The following is a 24,513-nucleotide window of genomic DNA, read 5'->3' on the forward strand; positions in this document are numbered from 1 at the left end:
AGTTAAGATGAGTTCTATGGTGGTAACCTATAAAGATTATGATTGCTGAAGCAAATGAAAGTAAAATCTTCTGCAGTTTATTTTCACCTGAAGTCAGAACTGTAGACCCAGTAGGTAATGTAGAGAAACGAGGACAGAAGTCTGAAAAGATTGGGAAGGAAACTTCAGTTCAAACCTGCAACACGGAGTTCACTCATCCAAGCAGGATCTAGTAGTGGCAAAGTAATTTGAATGCCAGTATCATCATTTATTGATTAAGGTAGTGAAGTCGACATCTCCTGTGCTACCTGTGAAGTAGTTGGAGAAGAATGTTGATGATGGTGGACCACTACACTTGCAGTACTTACAAGTCAGATCCCATTACTTTTAACATGTCACTAAGTAGAGTCTCTTGGGTGGAGGTTCCAGGGCAAGCAAAGAGACATCTCTTGAAAACTAAGGCATCAAGATGGACATCGTACATTGGAAGTATTTTCGTACTAGATGGGTAAAATAGATCCATGAGGTTGTCTATATAAACTGGGCATCATCTAAAGGAAGTGCCTAGCAGCACTATGCTAGATGGTCTGGTCCATGCATAACTGGTTTCATGATGTGCATTCTTGGGTATTATGGCACTAAAATGGGCATCATGTGTAAGTCATGGAACTGGATAAATTTGTTTTCTGATGACTGAAATTGTATGTTGTATGATCAATTTTATTCATGGCCCATTATGATCAGAGTTATATGGCCAAGTCCAGTTGTGAAGGAACATGGCTATTTTGGCTGGTTTGACATTATCCAGTTCTTGAGGTTGGGATATGGTATTTATCCACATATCTGGTCCATAATTCTGATATGCGAAACTGCAACTGATGCTTGTTGATGCTCTCCATCTTGTTGACCAGAAAAGATATGGTTTGAAGCCTTCCATGCAAACTTATGTCTTGTCCCCCAAGCTATGATTGACTTCTGTCCATAACATTCAAGTCCGACATGTATCCAATGGGTCACAACTATAGAACTATGCATGTTGAGTGGTTGTCAGACTGGTCTCACCCATGGTTTAAATTTTTATGACAAAAAAAAGCAGTTTAGTGTAGTGAGTGTTCTATTTTATGAACTTGTTAGAATCCATGCAGGGTTACCCACTATGATAAATACCTGTAGAGCAGTGCACTTAACCTGTACAGGTAGAGAATTATAGCCTCAGTATTAATATATAGAAAGAGGATGCTAAACAATCCATTCTAGTCACAAATAACCTGTAGGCTTGTGAATTTGGATGCCTGTACAGGTAGAATCACTGAAATGTTACTTATAGGACTTATATATACTAACTGAAGGCAAATAATCAATTCTAGTAACTGTTTTCCTGTAGGAAGGCCAACGGTTGATTGCCTATAACAATAAAAATCACTCAAACATCGCTTCTAGTAACATGCATGAGATGGAAGCCAATGAGTAAACCACATATAATAAACTTACCTGTATGACCAGAGCAGAAGCTATACAGTACTATAAACAAGTTTTCTATATTACACTCAAAAACCTGCACATAAAAAAGAACTGAATCACCATCATGATACTTAGAATATCAGTTATGAGACAATTTTACTTGTGGGAAAAGGCCAAAGGATGTTCTATACAGCTAAAATCAATAATGTGTCACATAAACAACCACAAGAAGATTTCCATGTATTGTATCATTGCACCAGTAATAGTACTTCCCATATTTGCAAGAAAGAAATATTAATTTCCAAGTATAACATGAATCAGAAATTATCTTCATCACTACACTTAGAAGTGTATGGTAGTCTGTACCCAGTATTGTAATGTATTGCACTATTGCCTACCATAGAACATTTTCCAAATTCGAACTAATAAAAGTTAAAAGTTAACCATATAAAAAGATATTTAATTACTTCTTGTTATTTTCATACGACACCCATTGATTAAATCTGATAATACAGTAATAATATCAAATGGTTTTTCTTTCTATTTTCTCATGCATAGAACTTGTTTACTTAGGGTCAACAGGTCGCCCCATTGTCCTCATTAACATATTCACATATATGTGCAGTACTGTATTTTGAACAACAATAGCATGTGGCTCAAGATGCTTGTTGTACAATACTTACAACATCTAAGAATTATTAATTTTTTCCTTAATTTTTTTCCCTGTTTCTAGATTTTACTTAGACAATCAAATTTTCATAAGAGTACAAAACCTGATGACCTTTATACAGAGTGAGAGAAATCATAGTACCTGATGAATAATAATGAATCTGTTAGATAAATGCAAAAGTGCCAGGGCATTTAAATTTAAGTACTGAGACAAGGAAATCCCAGTCAAGTGGTTACATTATTTGTCTCCCCATGAGGCTATATCTCTATATCTTTGTCTGAATACAGTTATATATAAAAAATTCATCAATGATTTCATCAGATATTTTGGGGCAAAATTTGCTGCACTGTTAGATAATCATTTTCAAGGTAAATGAAATAGAAAAGTTTTCAAAGACAACTAGAAGATTTTGTTGGACAACCTGATTTTACAGTCTAGATGTCCTGTAGTCAACCATGTTTTTTGAAAGTTGTTTTCCTCACTCCTGATCTGTCACTGGCTCAGGATTTTATGCAGATTACTATATTGCATTTCTCTATTTTTATGCAATGAGATGGTGCTATCCATATTCTTATTAGAAAGCTCATGTACCTGGTGTGCCGTGTCCAACCAAAGTCTTCTGCTTGACCTGTTTACATATTTCTAGGCAACAGGCTGCAACATGAGCGATTTCTGGCCCAAAACGGAAGGACTACAATAACAGAATACTAAATCATAATATCTTTCACCTAAATATACAAAAATGCACAATACTTAATAAAGTGAAAGCAAAACTGCACTTACTCAAAAGTAACAAGAAACCTAAGATCATATCAAAGATTATAAAAATATAAAATCAAGATTAATAGAAGACAAAGTAAATCTTAAAAATACAAGGGAAAATAATCAGACTCCATTAAGTGTATATTTGCAATTTCAAAAGAGCAAAAAAGGATTAATTTTTTGAAATAATTCGTAATGATTTAATCATTTTAAGAGCTGCACTGCTTGAGTTAAATTATAGTTTGAATGTTTTCTATCCAGCCTTAGGTATTCTTGACATTTTCAATAAATATGGTAAAGAAAACATGAATACATTTTTATAAATGAATTGATAAGACAAGGTTTTTTTGGCAATGGTCAGGAATTTTGAATTATAAGTTTCTTCCTTATCATATTTGGCTCACCAACATCAGAAGATAAAAAAACATTGTCTACAGAAGATGGATGCCTGCACCAACACAATGAAATTGAAGAAACCTTGGCACAATATGCAACGTTAAAGTACTAGCTGCTGGCATATCTCAATTAAATAGATGAAAATCAACTTCAGTCTTATTAATATTAAACCTTAGGCAAAATTTGCTTTCCATAAAAAGAAGTTCTCCAAAAATATTAAACAGAAACCTAGGTCATAACACAATGTAAAAGTATCCAGGCAAACAGGGTCCTGGCCAATATAAAGCAAATAAAGGGTCAAATGCAAAGTCAAACAGGGGCCATAACTCACTACATATACTTAACCTAGGTGTTCTTAATATAAAGCCTCTTATCAAGTTTGGTTTCAATCAGTGAAGTGTTCCAGCTACTCAGTGAAAACTGAAGAACAAAGATCCATGTCAAACAGAAGGCCATAATTCTGTAAACTTTAAAACATAAAAACTTAAGTTGACTCAGAGCTAGAGGGTTCTTCATGTAAAGCCTCGTACCAAATTTAATTTTAATCCATTAAATCCTGCAAAAGTTATTTTGTGGAAATTAAATTTGTGATGGATGCAAAAGGATGGGAAGGTGATGTGAAAAGTGAAACAGACATGGGCAACATGTCCATTAAACAGATATATTGTGGATACATAGGGGTTGACCTAAGTTTTCACATTCAATCTATATATTGAGCAGGAACAAAATCTGTGCTGGGACAGATGAACAGACATGATGGACAGACAGACATGTAATATCTGACTGAATCATGCCAAAGGCATGTATGACCTTTACATAATGCTACCTGATTAAATTAGATAGCTAAACCATGCCAGTGACAAGTCTTACTTGTGTCAGGTAGAAAATGGTATCTGCCTGTACTTTTTCCATAGCATTAACTGCACCACGGAAAGAATAGATCTGCTGGTGAGGATCTCCTACCAAGATTTTACCCTGGGGCTGGGACAAGAGTATGTCAGTGATTGCTGAAATATGACAAAAGTCAAATTCAATTAAAGACTCAGTTATATCCTACATTAAGTAGAGATGTTAATAGAGTGTGAAACGTTTCAAAAATCATGCAAGCCCAGAGGACCAAGAATCTGGAAATGTGGTCCTGTCAATAACAAACTTTTCCTACAGTTCATCATACAAGACAAATGGTAGTCAATGACTCAATGGTAAATGCAAGCAGACATTAACATCGGACCGTAACATTTAGAAAATGAAAGATGGAAAAAAATAAACAAAGATATTTATATCACATAGTCAAATTTATTAAATTAATTCAATTCTGCTAAAACATGGTCATTGTCGACTGATCAGGACAATGATGATTTTTGTCCAGCTGAACCAGATCAATACATAACTCATTCAGAGGCTGGGCATTAGAGTCTACTGCTGCTGTTGACGACTAATCACAATAAGAATTAAGATCATCATCCTTTAACTTATGATCAAAGACAGAACTAGACCCAATCTCCAAAGATAAGGCTCTGGTATTCAAGCTAAAGCTTTCCATGCAATGATGTCTGTGGAAAAATGAGTTCCAGAAGCAGACTGAAGCTGGGTCAAATGCAACCACATCAGCATAATGCGACTGAACAGTTAACATGGCCTTAACATGCATCCTGTTTACATATTCCAAGAAAATTTTGTAACCCAACTAATTTTACAACATTGCTTTCATTTGACAGTATTGCATTCCTTTTCAATAGTTCTGTCTTCATTGACATTAATTGCTTTTAGCTTCTGACGTCATTAAGGCTCTAAATACCTCTGTCAACTCACATTGAGATTGAGTTTTTAACTGAAATTACAGCATATATCAGCAATGCTGCCAGGATTTTATCTTGTTGCCAAACTAAGGAGGCAGTTTTTTTAAAAAAGAGGGTGAGGAGGGAACAGCTAATGTTCAATATTTATCTAACACTTAAATATCAATCTTTCTTTCCTCCTGTTTCACTATTTTAGAATTTGACAGATATCAAAATCCTTACAAAATTCTGGCTCTAGTTGTATAAGCATTCATCTTTTGACTGTTTCTGAGCTTAATCTGTTCCTTCTCTTAATACTGTTCTGTGCTGCGAATCCAATTTCAGTCTGCAGTCTGAAGTGGCATATGCACAGCTAGCTAAGCCAACTGGAACAAGTTGGGAAACTGTTCTTCATAGTTGTATGTACAATTTTCTACAGCTTATAGGTTCTGTCTCTTGGATATCTCTGCTCCAACTAAGAGTTTTCACCAACATATGCCCTGCCAAAGCTTCACCTTCTTGAATCATTATTTTCCTGACCACTATCGTCATGCCAGATTTCTTATCTGATCTGTAATGCTGTATTAGGGTTTTCAGTAAATTAATGTCATAATCTGCTTGTTCAGACAGAGGTATTTTTTTAGATTCTTATTTAGTCAATTTATCTTAATCCTTAGCAGACTATACAGTTTTTTAGCACAAGAGATCCCTCCAAGCTAAATTGTTTGTGAAAGAAAATAAAAATTGCACTCTACTTTTAAACTGCTAGTATTTTAATTAGGCTTGGCATTCTATATTAAATTCTGAAATACTACTACAGTTGCACTACATGCTGTCTGTATTTGTCTAACCAACATATACACTGGATTCATTTTCAAAATCATTTTCAGGTTCAAAATCACTCACTGGTGTTTTGAATAACACTTTTCCAGCTCCAGTACTCTAAAATACTTAAAAACAACAACAATCAGTCACTGTCATCATCGCTATGATCAGCCAATATTTGCCAAACAAAGTTTTCATTTGAATGTGAATCATGTTAAAGTTTGGAAAACTTGATGCAAGGTTTAAATTAAGACAAAATGCTTGTTTGAGGGCCCAAAGTACCAATTAAATTATGTTTAACAACAATTCATGTCATTCTCAAGTATCCATATGTGTAAATACCAGCAGCTTTAATTATGTCACGTTAATCACTTTAAAGGTTAACAGCTAAATAAAAATCTGATACTGCACAGAGCACATTTTATATATCCTACTTTCAACTAATATGTGGAAGTTCATGCACATATTGAATGCAGACTACACACAACCCAAGTTATTTATCCTCTCATCTCACCCAGATCAGAAAGAGACCATCAAAAATAATTCCCATTATTTATTTGTCACTTGATTTCTATTATTTCTTTTAATATCATAAAATATAAAATTGGTCAGATGGACTGGCTACGTATTTTCCATCCCAGTCTTCCATGAAATTAGCTGTCAATGGCCCAGCAGTCTGAAGGCAATTTCACACATGGGATGCTACAACCAATGACCTAAAGTGGCATCTGGATAACAACTTTTACAACATTGCTACAATAATTTCAGAATGTTATCATGAAACTCTTTTATTAAAATCAATAAAAACTGTCAAACAAGCATGCCTTGAATAATTATCAAAATATTGTTTTTTATTTTAGAGGGTATCAGTTATTGTTTTGCAAAGAATGACAGTTTTTTGGGTATAGCTCTCCCTCTTTTTATTTCACTTCATTATAATATGATTCCAGATATAATATGGTACCGCTACTGACCCTTGACCAAAATTTAACCAATGTATGACAATTATAGGATGAAAGAAAGCAAGCTTTTATGTTGTATCTTTATTTCCAGCTAAAAACACCATCATTTGACAACATTTTATCAATCCCATGAAAACTGGTTCAGCAGATTAAGCTTACTGTAATGCAGTTCAAAATAATAACATGGTTGTAATTTATGGACTCCAACTATCATGTTATAACATGGGACAGCTATACTTAAATCACTGACTGGTGGTGGGGTCTATAGTTCCACTGGTTTAGTCACTGATTGGTGGTAGGGTCTAATAGTTCCACTGGTTTAATCATTGTGTGTGGGACATGGTTTCTCTGAATCAACATTGTGTGTTATTTCTTTCAGTCATCATTTCTCTGGATGGGTCATTTTGTTTGGGGTCTTTCAGTCATTGTTTATAACGCACATGAAATCCATACAAAGTTACTCCACAAACAAAAATGAATTTAAAGTATAGTAAACTAACCCTCAAAAATGCAAGAGAATACAGTGGTAATGATTAAATTCAACATCTTTACCCTATATTTGGCACAGTATCTCAAATATATTTCTTCAACTGTGGCACATGTTTTGTGATTTGCTATAGTATGTCCAACTGAAGTAAAATCTGACAGATCAATACAAAGTGAATGGAAGATAAATTTAAAGAAGTATGGTTGAGACTCTGGAGTCAATAAGGGGCGAGACTCTATAGAGTCAGCAGTGAGGCTCTAGAGTCAGTTAGCAATGAGGCTCTAGGTTCAGTTAGCAGTGAGGCTCTAGAGACAGTAGTGAGGCTCTAGAGTCAGTTAGCAGTAAGGCTCTACACTCAATTAGGAGCAAGACTAGAGTCACTTAGCAGTGAGGCTCTAGGGTCAGCAGTGAGGCTCTAGAATCAGTTATTCAGTGAGGCTCTAGAGTCAGTTAGCAGTGAGGCTCTAGAGTGAGTATTATATAGGTGATCTATATTTCTTTACCCACAATTTTATCATCTCTTGAAAACCATTGGCAAAGTGCTATGATGTTAAGAGTGAAACACTTTGCCAGCAAATTAAAAATCTGCCAAAAATTTCTCTAAACATGTCATTATCTTTGGATTTTTTCATTTCATACGGCAACAGCAATCATCTCTTCCAGCATGAGATATCTCAAATCAACAAGACATTGTGTCCAGTAACCGCAAATGTTGTCCTTCCTGCCTTTTTCCTCCAAGAATCTGAATATTCCTACTTGTACTTCTATGCTGATTGTCCAACTTTTCAATAGGCTTATTTTCCCTTTCATTCTCAATGTGCTTTCATTTGTTGGACACCATTTCCAGAAAATGCTGTAAGCAACAGCTTGAACATGGTGGTGGTATGAAAGAAACATATGTGCAGGTTAAAGCATCTGAGGTACTCCTGTAAAGTTAGTCTGATTACCAACTCCACTATGTCTAATGTGAAACATGGATCCAGGTTAAATGTGTCCAAAGTATCTTCATTTGACATCAACAATCAGCCAGTATCCTGATTTAACAACAATAATTGTGTTGTTGTCATGTTTGCTATTACTATTCTATAAGTTCATAATTTAGGGTCATTTCATTAAGACTCAGAGTTAGATTTTAAGGCCTGGAAGATCCAACTAGGATTAAAGTAATCTACTTTCAGAGTAACCAAAGGTTATGTGATAAGAATGAGAATGTGTTATAGATTCACTGTCAATTCATTTATTTTCATCCATATCAACAGTTATGGTTTTCAGATTATATCTGTCCCATAACATTTCTGTATGAGACTGTGATAAATTATCTAAATATATGTACGTGCTAAGGAATTACTATGATGCTGAAAGATAAAACAATCAGTTTGTATTATTATATATTAGGTGGACTGACTTTGAGTTTACCTCAAACATCCAAATTGCTGTTGTATTTTACTTACATTAAGATTCTTTTAAAAGGCATTTAAAATTCTTTCTCTTTATTTAAGCTATGGACATGCTTTGTGTGAAAAGTTAAGTTGGTACTTGTAAATATATCACTTAAATTTTGGCATATAAGAGTATTAGTTGTAACCTGCAGGTTAATTTCTGTAATGTCCAACTTGATGAATAATGCCCAAACATTTTATGTACATTCTTTTGCTGTTAACTATTGTATAAGAAGCATCTAACTTTATAATAGTTCACTCGACATTTTTTAAAAATAAAAAAAATTTAAAGTTCTTAGTGGAGATGCCACTGTTGATCATTGCCTTATTTGCAGGCTAAAGAAATTTTAAATTTCTCAAGCTAATGACCTTGTTTCCTAAATTATATACTTTAAAAAGGTTTAAAATATCAAAATGGATCAAAAACCACACAAGGGCAATATTTGCTCAAAATGAAAGATTTTCATGATTTGAATAAATCTGATTCTCAAGATTGCTTTCAGTATCTGTAGCATCACTTCAAGGATTCACATGTATATATTTCTCTAGCTACAAGGTCATTTGATGCAGAGTGCCTCAGATGTGGCCAAGTGCCTGGATCACTGGATCCATCAATGTTGATGAGGACACAGGATAACTAAAGGAATGGTGAGCAATTTATCATTGGATCCATCAATGTTGATGAGGACACAGGATAACTAAAGGAATGGTGAGCAATTTAATCAGATAAATACACCCCACCTCTTCCCCTTTCCATATGCATACTTGATGATCATGACCATATGTAGTAAGTTTCACAACAATCCACTGAAAATTCAAAAAATTGTATTATATACTGCATGTACATGCAAGTCAAAAAGAGCAATAAATCTTACAAAAATCAAGAAAGCATAATGACTTATCCATATATACATCTTCAGTGCTGACCATAACATGTACCAAATTTTATAGTGATCCATAAAAGTTGCATTTACAAGATTCTCTTTTACACTGTGTTCATTTACAAGAAAAAAAATGACAATAAACCAGGAGTAAAGTACTTTGTTCATATGTGCTTTTTCTAATGATGAATATAATGTATACATGGTTCCAAGGTAATAGGTAATATTCTGAAAACTGAAACCAGCTGCATTCACGATTCCACCATATAAAATGTCAGACTCTAAGTAAAAAGGGCAATAACTATAACAAAAGAAACCCAGTGATATGTCCATGTCTGTATCTTCAAATGATTACTATGACATTGTGCAAGTTTATTGGTGATTCATTAAAACCTAAAAAGGCTAGTGGTGTTCACAATATTCTGTCAAACATTACATCCAGCTTCAAGATAGTAGAGTATAACTCCAATAAAAATAGCAGCAGTGTCTTGTCGCAATCCACATCCGGTGACAACCATAACCAAGATCCACTGTGATCCAAACAAAAAAGTCTTGAGACCAGTTGACTGTCAGATTGACACCAATTTCATTTAGATCATCTAGACATTATAAAAAATCATTTAGTGAAAATCCAATGTAGATGTGACCATCTCTTCAGGTGTAGCAGTAACACAACTTTTTTGACCAGTAGAGCTAAACTTTGTGTGAGCAAAGTGATTTTGTTAATATGTACTTATTCTGGGAAGGAAGCTTTAAAATATAGCACATGGTACTTGGATTACTCAATGAGTTCACATGAAAATAATACATAATTCTAAACTATGGGTGACTAATCCATGTTAAGAACGCACTGGGTCCCATGTATGTTTTAATGGAACTGCCATGATGACCATTTGCCAAGTTGTATAGTGATCCACTTAAAACTGTGAGACAAGTTGCATTTACATGATTCTGTTATATACTGCATCCAGCTGCATGTCAAAAAGAGAAATAACTATTGTAACAAGAGCACCATAAACAGTACATTATATACCTGCCATGCTGTAAATATTAGTATCCTTCTTTCATGTCTTTGGGTGAAATCATAATAATGATATGACCACCCATCTAGGAGATGTTGATGGAACAAAACTTTTAAGATGGCTATTTGACCATACCCCCCCACCACAGATGGTGTCTTTTTGTCTTCCTTCTTTAAGTCCCCATGACCTTGATCTTTCACCTTTTAAGCCTAAAATGAACAGTTTCCTTTCTTGTTTCAAATGAAAATTTATCAAAGTTTAATAATGGTAAGTTTTTGTATTGAAATGAATAGAAAGCAAACAAATGGCTGGACAGACAGACAGACAGACATAATATCAAGGTATGCTTTGCAAGAACATTTGTTGACACATGCATCTTCAGGTGATGACCACAATACTTACCATGTTTACCACAATACTTACCATTTTTCTTGGCAATCAATCAGACTGCAAGACTTATTGCATTCAAAAAATCATGTGACTGAATGAACAGATGGATAGACATGAGGATTCCTATATACCTCACCCCCTTCTATTGCAGGTCTGGAGGCAAAATGTTTTACAAGCATTACAAAGCAGAAACAGTTCTATATAAGTTAATCAAGTAAATAAAAACAGATTTACATATAGGAATTGCTACATTTCACCAGTAAACCCAGATGGTATTTAAAGAACCCCTGACTACATTTCACCAGTAAACCCAGATGGTATTTAAAGGACCCCTGACTACATTTCACCAGTAAACCCAGACGGTGTTTAAAGAACCCCTGACTACATTTCACCAGTAAACCCAGACGGTATTTAAAGAACCCCTGACTACATTTCACCAGTAAACCCAGATGGTATTTAAAGAACCCCTGACTACATTTCACCAGTAAACCCAGACGGCATTTAAAGAACCCCTGACTACATTTCACCAGTAAACCCAGATGGTATTTAAAGAACCCCTGACTACATTTCACCAGTAAACCCAGACGGTATTTAAAGAACCCCTGACTACATTTACACAGAGTTCTAAATACCTGGTGTGAGGTCTTGTGCCTCATCTATCAGGATGCAGTCATAGTGATGGAGCTTGGGTTTTGAGAGCTGGTACAACTTAAGGTAACCATCATGGGACATGCCTACTTGTTTGTTCCGTGGGTCTTTCATCTTTTCCCAAATGTCCTCAGCATCTTCAGCATATCGCTAAAAGAAAAGTTGAACTATCTTGCAATCCTTAAACCCAAAGTAAAATCCAGGGAAAACACATCAATGAAGTATGGAAATTACCTGACACAGTGAAATCACTTCATTTCAAAATACAGTGTATATCAATGAAAGTTTTACAGGTTTGGTATAATTTCTCTGTGATAAAACTTACACAGAACCTTGACTTATCCATTAGTATAATGTCTTTGTGATATGTATACAAATTTTACACAGTATGTTTGTCCCACCTATTGGTATAATGTCTCTGTGTTATGTATAGAAACATTTACACAGTACCTTGGTACCATCCATTTGTATAATGTCTCTGTGTTATGTATAGAAACATTTACACAGTACCTTGGTACCATCCACTGGTATAATGTCTCTGTGTTATGTATAGAAACATTTACACAGTACCTTGGTACCATCCATTTGTATAATGTCTCTGTGTTATGTATAGAAACATTTACACAGTACCTTGGTACCATCCACTGGTATAATGTCTCTGTGTTATGTATAGAAACATTTACACAGTACCTTGGTACCATCCATTTGTATAATGTCTCTGTGTTATGTATAGAAACATTTACACAGTACCTTGGTACCATCCACTGGTATAATGTCTCTGTGTTATGTATAGAAACATTTACACAGTACCTTGGTACCATCCATTTGTATAATGTCTCTGTGTTATGTATAGAAACATTTACACAGTACCTTGGTACCATCCATTTGTATAATGTCTCTGTGTTATGTATAGAAACATTTACACAGTACCTTGGTACCATCCATTTGTATAATGTCTCTGTGTTATGTATAGAAACATTTACACAGTACCTTGGTACCATCCACTGGTATAATGTCTCTGTGTTATGTATAGAAACATTTACTCAGTACCTTGGTACCATCCATTGGTATAATGTCTCCGTGATATGTATACAAAAACTTACACAGAAGCTTGGCACCTTCCATATTACAATGTATATGTGATATGTATAAAAAAAAATTTGCACCAAAGTATGGTACCATCCATCTGGATACATTTGCTGTTATTTTCTTAGCTAGTGCCCATTCCACACAACAATTGCAAACATTTTCATGTTTTCATTCACCACACACATACCCAGAGTTACGGATGGACTTTAATAAAAATAAACAATCAGCATATAAAAATATAAATAAATTCATAGACTCAGCAGGACTTAGGAACAAAATATAATTACTATCCCCACAAAACCAAAAGACCCAGTAACTAGCTAAATAAATTTAGAAGCCACCACATAAAAACCCATAACATATCATTCAATTTTATAAAAACATTAATAAATAATTCACTTATGAAGCACCTATCAAAAACTAAGGAAACCGCAAAATCGGATGTCCTAGATGTCCTTAATGAACCGAGTAATCATCTAGGACTCCGGTCCTAGATGTCCTTTACGAACCGTGTAATTGGCTAGGACTCCGGTCTCTTGCTAAATAAAGTATAAATAACATTCAATCTCTAAAAACATTAATTAATAAATACCCTAAAGAGGCAATATCTAAAAACTTAAAAATAACATAACGTAGGAGGCACATCCTAAACACCTCGACTAGTAATACCATAAAAACCTTGAAAATCTCTCTTCATACATGATTTCTACTAACAACCTCTATAAACAGCATAGAACACCCTCCCCTTTTTAGAACATTTTGAAAAAGAAAAAAAAAATTACAAAAAAATATATAAAAAAATCTCAAGAAACACCAGGCAAATGCAACAAGAAACCAGCCATGTAAAGCAACCAGGACCGTTCCCGAGCTCTCCTTCCCACTAATGACAGCCAACCATTCAACTATAAGGGACCTTTATGGACATACAGATTGAGGCCAAACTATCAGGGTTCCTTGAACCCATAAAAGTCTGAGGGAGTTGGCACCATTCCCTTCCCCCGGAACAACTAGCAGGCTGAGGTGCAGTCAGAAAAAAGTGGCACATGCACAATTGTGCGCACGCCACTATAATTAAACTCAACAACAACAAAAATGTTCATGCCTTTTTAGACAGCAGACTGTGAAAGGGGTTCCTCAAGACAACAACATTCATACTAAAGTAAGGAGCAGATTAAGATCAGAAACAATCAGTAGATTAATGTTGATACAGCTATGAACAACATCTTTTAAAGATTTTGATTTAATTATGCCTCTGTTAAAGTTGAGCAGGAAGAAAGAGAGAAGGATATTAAAGTGCTGGGTTAATGTATAACTATGCTGTTTCTTCCTCCCCTTCCTGTTTGTTCTACTCTCCCCTTATTTTTTCTGACAAGGTGGGAGTTCCCCCTTTAGAAGAAATCATGGCAGCATCTCTGTGGTTATCACTGCTACTGAATGAATTGTCTTATTACTTATAAATGATGCCAGGTCAGTTGTAAATGAAACTAGTGCCGATCTCACTTCCAATATGATTGCACAATATCCAATTTTGTTATAGCTGCGTCCTAGATGGCTTATCATATGAGTATTGTGTTTTCACCCAAAGTCTTTGCATGTGCGTGTGCCACTTTTTTCTGACTGCACTGCAGCTTGCTAGCTGTTCCTGGGGAAGGGAATGGTGCCAACTCCCCCCAGGCTTTTATGGGTTCAAGAAACCCTGATAGTTTGGCCTCAATCTGTGGGTCCATAAAGGTCCCTTATAGTTGAATGGTTGGCTGTCATTAGTGGGAAGGAGAGCTCGGGAACGGTCCTGGTTGCTTTACATGGCTGGTTTCTTGTTGCATTTGCCTGGTGTTTCTTGAGATTTTTTTTATATATTTTTTTGTAATTTTTTTTTTCTTTTTCAAAATGTTCTAAAAAGGGGAGGGTGTTCTATGCTGTTTATAGAGGTTGTTAGTAGAAATCATGTATGAAGAGAGATTTTCAAGGTTTTTATGGTATTACTAGTCGAGGTGTTTAGGGTGTGCTTCCTATGTTATGTTATTTATAAGTTTTTAGATATTGCCTCTTTAAGTTATTTATTTATTAATGTTTTTAGAGACTGAATGTTATTTATACTTTATTTAGCAAGAGACCGGAGTCCTAGCCAATTACATGGTTCGTAAAGGACATCTAGGACCGGAGTCCTAGATGATTACTTGGTTCGTTAAGGACATCTAGGACATCCGATTTTGCGGTTTCCTTAGTTTTTGATAGGTGCTTCGTAAGCGAATTATTTATTAATATTTTTATAAAATTGAATGATATGTTATGCGTTTTTATGTGGTGGCTTCTAAATTTATTTAGCTAGTTACTGGGTCTTTTGGTTTTGTGGGGATAGTAATTATATTTTGTTTCTAAGTCCTGCTGAGTCTATGAATTTATTTATATTTTTATATGCTGATTGTTTATTTTTATTAGAGTCCATAAGTAACTCTGGGTATGTGTGTGGTGATCCAATCTCTTTTTGGTTTTTGATAAATATTTTCCGAGCGGGTTGATATTTTGGACATATATTGAATACGTGGTGTAGATCTTTGGTGGCGTGGCAGTTAAAGCAGTTAATGGTTGCTGGTTTGGGTCCTATAAACCTTCCAAAACTGCTTGCCAGTTTAGTTTTTCCAGTTATTATCCTGTTTATGGTTTTCTGTTCTAAATAGGTACCCTTGGGTAGCTGTATGTTCCTATCTACGGTTTCTTGGGTTTCATGGTGCTTTTTACCTTTTCTAGAGGAGTTCCAAACATCTTGCCATGTTTGGTCTATATATGTTTGTGCGAAGCTTAGTGCTTCTGTAGAGCTATAGTTAAGCTTGATAGAGTTTTGATCTCCTAGTTTGGTTTGTGCAACTTTGTCTGCTGTTTCGTTGCCAGAGATTCCATTGTGCAACGGTATCCACATGAGCTCGACTAATTGATGTGCTGTGGTGATATCGTCGATTAATTGGCATGCTCTGTCGAGGAATTGTTCCCTAGAGTGTGTATTGCAATTTTGGATTGATTTGATAACGCTTAGGGAATCGCTTATAATGACTGTTTTAGGTATTTGGTTGTCTTTGATCCACTGTAGTGATTCAAGTAAAGCCCAGAATTCAGTGGTGTAAATGGAGCAATAGTCAGGTAATCTGGATCCCGTTTGTATATTGAATTCAGGGATGACTATTGCTGCTGCTGTTCTTGGTGGGTTGTTTGTTTTTGATCCATTGGTATATATTTTAACATAATCCGGGTATTATTGGTTGATTTTGTTTACCAGTACAGGTTTTTGTAAGTTTTCTTGTCCTTCTTTATTGTCTAATTTGGTAGCTTCAGTGTTAATCCTTGGTAGTTTTTGTAACCATGGTGATTTGTTCTGGTCTGTATTGTTTGTTACCTGTTTTTTTAGTAGAGGTATCTTTTCTCTTAGTTCAAGGATTAGTTTGCCACTTGGTGTGGTGGGTATGATTTTGGGTTTGAAGACAACTTTACACTTGTTTATAGCTATTTTGGTGGGTTGGTTGTCTGGGTGGGTATCTAATTGAATGGAGTATCGGAGGAGCAGCCGGAACAAGTTTGAAAACTGTTCTTTATGGTTGCTATGTACAGTTTTCCACAGCTCACATGTACTGTACTTTAGATATGTCTGCTCCAAAATAATATTTTTTCCTACTATAAGTTCTGCCAAAGTTTCACATTCTTGAATTAGTACCTTACTCACTACTATGCCAGATTTACTGTTCCATAATGCTGTATTATAATTCAAAGTCCACTAATGCCATACTCTACTTATTCAGACTGAGGTATTACTTCTTAATTTCACTATTAGATTTTTATCTATTAAATTTATCTTAACTGTACGTGAGGGCTATATGGTTTTGTAGCATAAGATCCTGTAGGGCTAAACTGTGATGAGAAAAGAAACAAAAATTGCACTCTACCTTTAAATTGTTTGTAGTTTTATTCACTTGTCACTCTGCCTTTTCTGCATTTTATTTCAAAATACCACTGAAATGGTGGGGGCTGCATGCTGTCTGTTTTTTGTCCATCCAGCTTGTACAATGGACTCATATTTAATATCATTTAGGATTCAAATTCACTCATTGGCATCTCCATTAACATTTTGGATTCAATATCACTCAATGGTTATCTCCATTAACACTTTCCAAGCTTCAATAATTAAAACCACTTCCTAACATTAAAATTAAATTGCCTTCATCACTATCACTAGCGAGCATTTGCAGAATAAATCATCATCTAAAGATGAAACATGCTGGAAATCAGCCATTTTTTTTCTTCTAGCTAGCCTTTATCATAAACATGTCCTTGTACAATTTGCTTGATGCAAGGTTCAAACTATGACAGAATGCTGGTTCCAGGGCCCAGTGTGCCAATCAAATTTAGTTTAACAACCATTCATGTCCATCCATAGTAACCAGATCTGTAAACAGTTACGAAAAAGGACACACCATGATAAGAACTAAGATATTTCTACTGGCATGACTTATGTCATGACAAGCACTTAAAGGTGAATGACTGAATACTGCACTGCACAGAGTACATTTTCATATGCTCAACTTTAAACTAATCAGCAGAAGTTCTCATGCATCACTGGTCTCCAAGTGTGTGAATTCGTACAAATTTTGCACAATTCACACAATCACACACCTTGGTATCATCTCTGTAGCCAGATTCTCAAGATGACCAGTGTGGTGGTCATATAGGATTGCTGAGCAGCACCATTTGCATTTAGGATCAACTACATATCATAAGCAGTCATTTAGCAAAGCTCCATGATGCTATGACCATCCATTCAAAAGAAGTAGCAATAACAAGATTTGCAAGATGGCTGGTGTGTTGGATGTGCACAAAGCACCCTTTTCAATTAGGACCAACCAGACATAATATAAAGTCTTCTTCTGAATACCATATAGCAACATTACTTTTCATTCAGGGTGAGTAGCAATAATAAGATTTTCAGATGGCCATTATCGTAGTCAAATCAGCACCATTTTTGCTTAGTGTGAACTAGAAGTCATAATAAGTCTTTAACTGAAAACCCCATGTTGACATGACCATCCAGTAAGATGGAATAGCAATAACAATATTTTCAAGATGGCCACTATGGTGGCCTTATCAGACTGGCACCATTTTCACTTAGGACCAAACATTTATCAGACATCAGACTGGCACCATTTTCACTTTGGACCAAACATTTATCAGACATCAGACTGGCACCATTTTCACTTAGAAACAAACATTTATCAGACATCAGACTGGCACCATTTTCACTTAGGACCAAACATTTATCAGACATCAGACTGGCACCATTTTCACTAGGGACCAAACAGACATAATCAGTCTTCTGGTGATAACCCAATGTCAATATGAGTAGTGATAAGATTTTCAAGATAGCTGCAGCAGTGGCCATATCAGATGTCAAATAGGCACCATTGTTATATGGTACCAACTAGACATCATAAATTGTGTGTGTGGTTTGGATTCTTAATATAGCTTTAAAAAATGTTCAGTCATATTGCGATGAAGTCTGCAGTGTTACAGTTTATAGTGATGGCTAGCATTAAAGCATCATGCCGCAGACATATGGCAGCATGCCCCACCCAATCAAATTATCCTGACACCAGGATGACCAGTCCTAACACTAACCTCTTAATGCTGAGTGCCTAGCAAGGAAGCTGTTAGTACCATTTTTTAAGTCTTTGGTAAGACTCATCCAGGGTTTGAACCCGCAACCTCCTGCATCTGAGGTGGATGCTCTAACCAATAGGCCAAAAGAGCAGTCACAAGTAGAACTACTGAAATTCATATATATCTGCATGTAACTTATTAGCTTTATTCTGCTTAACTGCATATGTTCAAATGAATAAAGGCTTTAAGAAAAAGGTAGTTTGAAATTTTAAAAGAAACGCCCCAAAAAACTATTTACCTTTATAAAAAAAGGATTGAATTGGTTTTAAAAATCCACTTATGCTTGCCTCATGGAATTTGTTTCTCTTCCACATCCTTGGGACAAAAGAGCTGCAAGAGACACTTATCCATGTTACCATTTTACTCAACACAGTATGTTTATCAAAATACCTCTGAAGTATGCTCTTGCTAAACATTGCTAGTATCCAACTACCAGATACCAGAACAGTTTCAGACCTGCATTCTTCACTTGAAATAGAATATTTGTCTTGATGTTGATCCATTTTAGCATCAAGTTTGTGTCATGTGTCTATGTAAAAAGCAGAATCTACTTCCTTTGCAGCAGGTTATGGACTGACAAACACAAAATAGGCAAAATTAATCATTAATTGATGTATGCTAGATGCTAATCAATGCTGAGCTTTACAGCTTATTATAGGTGTAAAATGCAAACATATTCTCAGGGTGGGAATCTACATCTATTCTGCAATGGGATTAGTAAGTACCACATATGCTTGCTTATAAATCAACCTTTTTTAAATCTGATTCATGCAATATAGTATGTTGCTTCCATTTTCATGCAAGTCCTAACAACCTGTATTTGTACTGTTATATGTGTTTTGTTGTATAACCACTGTGTTTGATGCCATAAAAGCTATGATTTCCATTTGTGTTTTCTTTTCCACCAGTTAGATTTAATTCCAAAGAGACATTTCTGAAGTTTTCTGCCTATGCACATAGCCCACAAATCCCTTGAGTTGTAAAGGCAGCACTCACTTTGTAATGAAGTTAACAATTCTTTTCTTTGAGCTGTAAATTCAGTACATGTACCTTTTCAGTACCAAGGAGAGTTCTACATTTTCCAGTTAATGTGCCAACATAATCCCTTGGCTTGTAGAGGCAGCACCATCTTTCTTTTCTCATGTGACAATCATATAATCAAGCCACAAGTCTGATACTTGCTCAGTGCCATGTAACAGAGGGTGGTTAATGTGACCTTGTTGCACAATTTACAAGTGTTCAGTTGCATCCTTCAACACATTTCACATACTCTATGTACAAAGTGTTATCTACAGAGCCCAAGCTCATTTCCTCATAAGTACCTGCAAAAATGTGGACTTAACTTCATTGTTTATTTTTAAGGTGCATGGAGTTGACAAAATTTTGATATATTATGAATATCATTCTGAATTATTTTTATACTGGTATGTAATTTATAACTGAATTCATGGTTTTATCATATAAATGGATTTAAAATGTAAAATGTAAAACATTGTGTAAAGCATTGTGGATTTTAATGGATTAAATAAGAACAAATTTTAAGTTGTCAATGTTCTTGAGACAGAGTCCACTCAATAATATTTTACATTGCTTTTGTCATAATTTGTCCTATCTGGCCATCTTTTTATCAATCTAACTATCCATCCATCCAGTTGCACTTGTTTATTTATCCAGAGTGAAACTCTGACTCATGTCATCCCTTCAGATGGAGCTCACTCGCAAAATACTCCCAGACTTAAAGAAAGCTTCAAAAGGAAATTGGCTTTTCTTTTCTGTAGCCTGAAAAAGTGGTGGGGTTGTGTTAGTGTCAAGTTCACTTATAAATGAATACATACAGTAGTTAAAGTTTTCCTTGGTACAGCAAATTTGTACATGGTCAGTAAGAGATTCTGAGTGGATTCTGAACTCTGCTTATATCTGGCTGATGTCCTAACATCTAGTTTCAATGCAACCTGACCATGGACTGTATATTTAATGCAGTCATTGTCCACGACACCCGATTAACTTATCCCAAAAGTCAGTAAATTTTTCAGTATTTAGGAAGGTCTAATAGCAAAATTTACCGTAAAAGTAAGTTGGGTTGTTGCAGGTTACTATTGGCGATAATGCTTAACATCATGTTCCCTGTGCAAAAAAAAAAACAAATAAAAAACAAAGATTGGTCACAATACATTTGCAACGATTTACTTACCAAAAGGGAAAGATGGGACTTATTATTATTTTTCATGAACATTTACTAGACTGACACATCAAAGACGCGCAAAAACAGTAATTATTTTGCTGTATTCTCTATACCACATATTGTTCTGTATTCCAAAAGATAAATTCAAAGAAGTCTGGGGAAAAGTTGAAGGAGTTTTCCAAGTCATTCAGAAACTATTCAATGATAAAAAAACTTTTTCAAAATTTAAGGGGTTTTCGAGATGACCCCTTAAGGGATTTTCAATGTTGTAAGAACCATGTTTCTGTATAAAATTGTGATACTCCTTATTTTCAACTTAACATGAATTAAGCAACATACCATCTTAGCTTGATGATCTACTTCCACTAAGCTTCCTGTCTTGTCATCAATCCTTCTGGAGGGTACATGTGCAGTAGTAATGAAAGGATCTGCTGATGCCATAAAATGATGAAGTGTGTCTAGAACAAACTTGGCACGGACAAATAAGTTATCTCCCTTGCGCTTTGGCATGTGTTCTATCAATGTGCTTATCTTTGGTTCCCAAAGTTTCTTAGCTGCTGTATATCTGAAACCATTTAAAACAGAATACAGTGAAACTTTCTAAATCTGCTCTCTGTAATCTGGCTTATTTCTGCAGAATGGCAACATATTTTGCTCACATAATCGGATACTAAAGAAACCTTTCTATTTGACCTCTTTATCAAATGTCAACATTTTTGGTTTCATAAGTGTACGTTTTAGGGAATTTCCTGTATATGATCTGAAAACAATGTGATGTTCAAGAGCATACAATTAAAATAGATAAGTCAATTGTGTATTTCTCCAGATTGTGATATTTTGGGAATAACTTAAATCTTTCAAATACTCCCATAACGATTTTTTAAAAACAACAGTATATTTTCATGACAATCTGAGTGTTTTAAGAAAAAAATGTAAAATGTATGCAATTACATGTATATGTAAGAACTATATCAAATCTTCATCTATCATTGAATAATTTTGATTGTAAATAATGTTACAACAATTTTTGGTATAAGACAATGTGAAAATTTTAAGTAAAAAAATGTATGTGCTTACATGTAATGTTATTGTATACCTAATAACTTAATTAAATCTACACCCCTAAAATAATTTTGACTGAAAATAATGTTATGATAAAAACAACATATATGGACTTCTGAGAACAGTAAAAATTAAATTTATTGAGTGCACCTTCGTCCCACATCTCCGTATGCAAGTGCATGGCCAGTTTTGCATGTAACATTGACAGGAAACTTAGTTTTGGCATAATCACATACTGACCTGCAAAAAGAAAAATAGACAATTATTTTTACATACTTATATATATCTTAGAGACCCTGACATTAGAATAGAATGATTCTCATTTGATATTTTTCCTAGAAAATAAACATGTCAACTATAGATTGGTGGCATTTAAAATAAAAATATTAAAACAGCTATAACAAGGAATGACAAAAAAAACAATATAAATAATTATTAAATGTTTCAGAAAATGTGTCAATTTTGGTTCCAGAGTTGCTGCTGTTTCTGTATTAGTGTTATTCTTCCCTGACTCACTGGTTTCCTCTTAAACTAATTACAGTAAAACCCGGCTATAACACAAAAAGTTGAGGTCCACAATTACAAAGTGCCATTATGATATGTAACATATCATGCAATATCCAAACAAGTCAGTTAACTGAAAAAATAATGCATGTGTATCATCTTGGCTATACAAGACTGGGGGGGGGGGGCACAAAACTACAGACATAAACGATGCAGTTACCAACTTTATGCATATTAAACAAGAATTACTTTTAATAGTTAATAATTAATTATGTATTTCTTACCAGAAAACTATGGCTTGGTACATACATATACATGTACAAGAAAACTGGCAAATGAAATGTAAATAGAGTACACTTACTCACCAGCCAATCTCACATTCAAACAAAAGGTCAAGGTGCTGACCTCGTAATGAGTTCGAGATATAAAATTCAACAGGTATGCGTAACTGCATTGACAAAGTCTAGAAGTCAGTGATTTGACTTCATGTGTAAAGAGTGATCTCAAAATAAATAGATTACTCAGTCTCAAAAGACATAGGAAAAACTAAATAAAACAAAACCTATATTCTTTGAAACTTATCTTGATAACTATGACTATGCACTACTGCTGAGTAAAGGCAGGGATTAGAATGCTTGATTAATTATAACAGCAAATCCCTCCACAATCTAATTTGAAATGGATTCTGTTCCAATCAGTGTTTGGCAACAGGAAAGCTGTACATAACTTTAACATTACAATGATAAGTGACCTGTGTATATATGAGTGATCTACAACTGATGGCTGCATTTCTGATTAGAAAATAAAATGGACTGAGTCAGAATTTGAGCACATGTGTACAGTCATATGATGACTTCACAAATTACCTGAAAGACATAATGCTGGGTTATAGTATAGTTAACATAGTCAAGGGGGATATATGTAGGTGGCATTGACCAAAACTGCTCATGTGATAAACTTGTTCCAGCAATGGCTCTGTCTGGTGCATGGCTATGCAAAATGGTTGACTAAGCAGGCATCTGGTGGCCTACTGCTTACCCTTAAAAAGTATGTGAATTAACTGATCTATGAATTCAGGTGAGAAACTTTTTTTTAGGACTAATGCATAGTTTGGAGCATGGATGTATATTCTAGATAACTGAGCAAATATATGTTGGCTATTTTTTTACCCTGGATTGAGCAACAGTTGTACACAGTATACATTAAAGACTTACAGGCTTTATTGCTAACTATTTAATAATACTAAGATTAACAATTATCAGCTTCTTAATGTGCAAACATCTTTCAACATAAGCAAGAAGTAATATTCTTTTTCTTCAAGAATAAAATACAAACTGCCAAATGATTATAATCAAACTCCTGTTTTGGAATTTTTTTCACAAAAGCTTTGCAGTAGTCAAGAAATTGGAGAAATTATTGTAAAAATTTTGGGAACCACTGCATGATCATTCTATATCAAAGTTCATGTTATAATGAAGCATGTTAAAGTGTGGTTATACTTAAATGAAGTGTGTTATAGTGGGGATATATTACTCCTATTGTGTTAATAGCAGAAAAAGAATGCTTGCTATCCCAATGGTTAGACACGTGCTTAAGTTCCACTATATAACATGTCTAAATTTGATTTATCCCAATGGTTAGACACATAGACAACATTCACTATATAACATGTCTAAATTTGATTTATCCCAATGGTTAGACACAGATAACATTCACTATATAACATGTCAAAATTCAATTTATCCAAAAGGTTAGAAATGTAGATAAGTTTCACTATATAACATGACTAAATTTGATTTATCCCAATGGTTAGACACACAGACAACATTCACTATATAACATGTCTAAATTTGATTTATCCCAATGGTTAGACACATAGATAACATTCACTATATAACATGTCAGAATTCAATTTATCCAAAAGGTTGGAAATGTAGATAAGTTTCACTATATAACATCACTAAATTGACTTATCCCAATTGTTAGACATGTGTGTATTTTCCATAATATAATGTCTAAATTCAACTCATGCCAGTGGTCAGACAGGTGGATAATTTAAGCTATATAACACATCTAAAGTCAACTCATCCCAGAGGTTAGACAGGTGGATAATTTCCACTACATAACACATCTAAATTCAATTTATCCCAATGGTTAGACATGTGGATAAGTTCCACTATATCACATGTCTATATTCGATTCATAATGATTTACTTATTTTTCTTTCGTTTGTTCAAGAATTACACAACAAAGCAAGAGAAAAAACTGCTTTTACA

The 24,513-nt window shown here is 34.7% G+C and overlaps 1 protein-coding gene across 1 annotated transcript in view; it reads right to left on the minus strand.

Annotated features, from left to right (window-relative positions):
• LOC149796135 (F-box DNA helicase 1-like) overlaps positions 1 to 24,513 on the minus strand; it is a 115,206-nt gene that overhangs the window by 56,960 nt on the left and 33,733 nt on the right. Inside the window, exons 7-11 of the mRNA XM_089966051.1 lie at positions 21,884 to 21,973; positions 21,011 to 21,236; positions 11,685 to 11,850; positions 4,139 to 4,275; positions 2,702 to 2,801 (exon numbers count right to left, since the gene is read on the minus strand). Of these exons, the coding sequence (XP_089822177.1) occupies positions 2,702 to 2,801; positions 4,139 to 4,275; positions 11,685 to 11,850; positions 21,011 to 21,236; positions 21,884 to 21,973 (719 nt within the window). The remainder of the gene's footprint in view (positions 1 to 2,701; positions 2,802 to 4,138; positions 4,276 to 11,684; positions 11,851 to 21,010; positions 21,237 to 21,883; positions 21,974 to 24,513) is intronic.

Source organism: Sinohyriopsis cumingii, chromosome 7 (genome assembly GCF_028554795.1).
Source record: "Sinohyriopsis cumingii isolate HCF-2022 chromosome 7, ASM2855479v2, whole genome shotgun sequence".
Classification (NCBI taxonomy): domain Eukaryota; kingdom Metazoa; phylum Mollusca; class Bivalvia; order Unionida; family Unionidae; genus Sinohyriopsis; species Sinohyriopsis cumingii.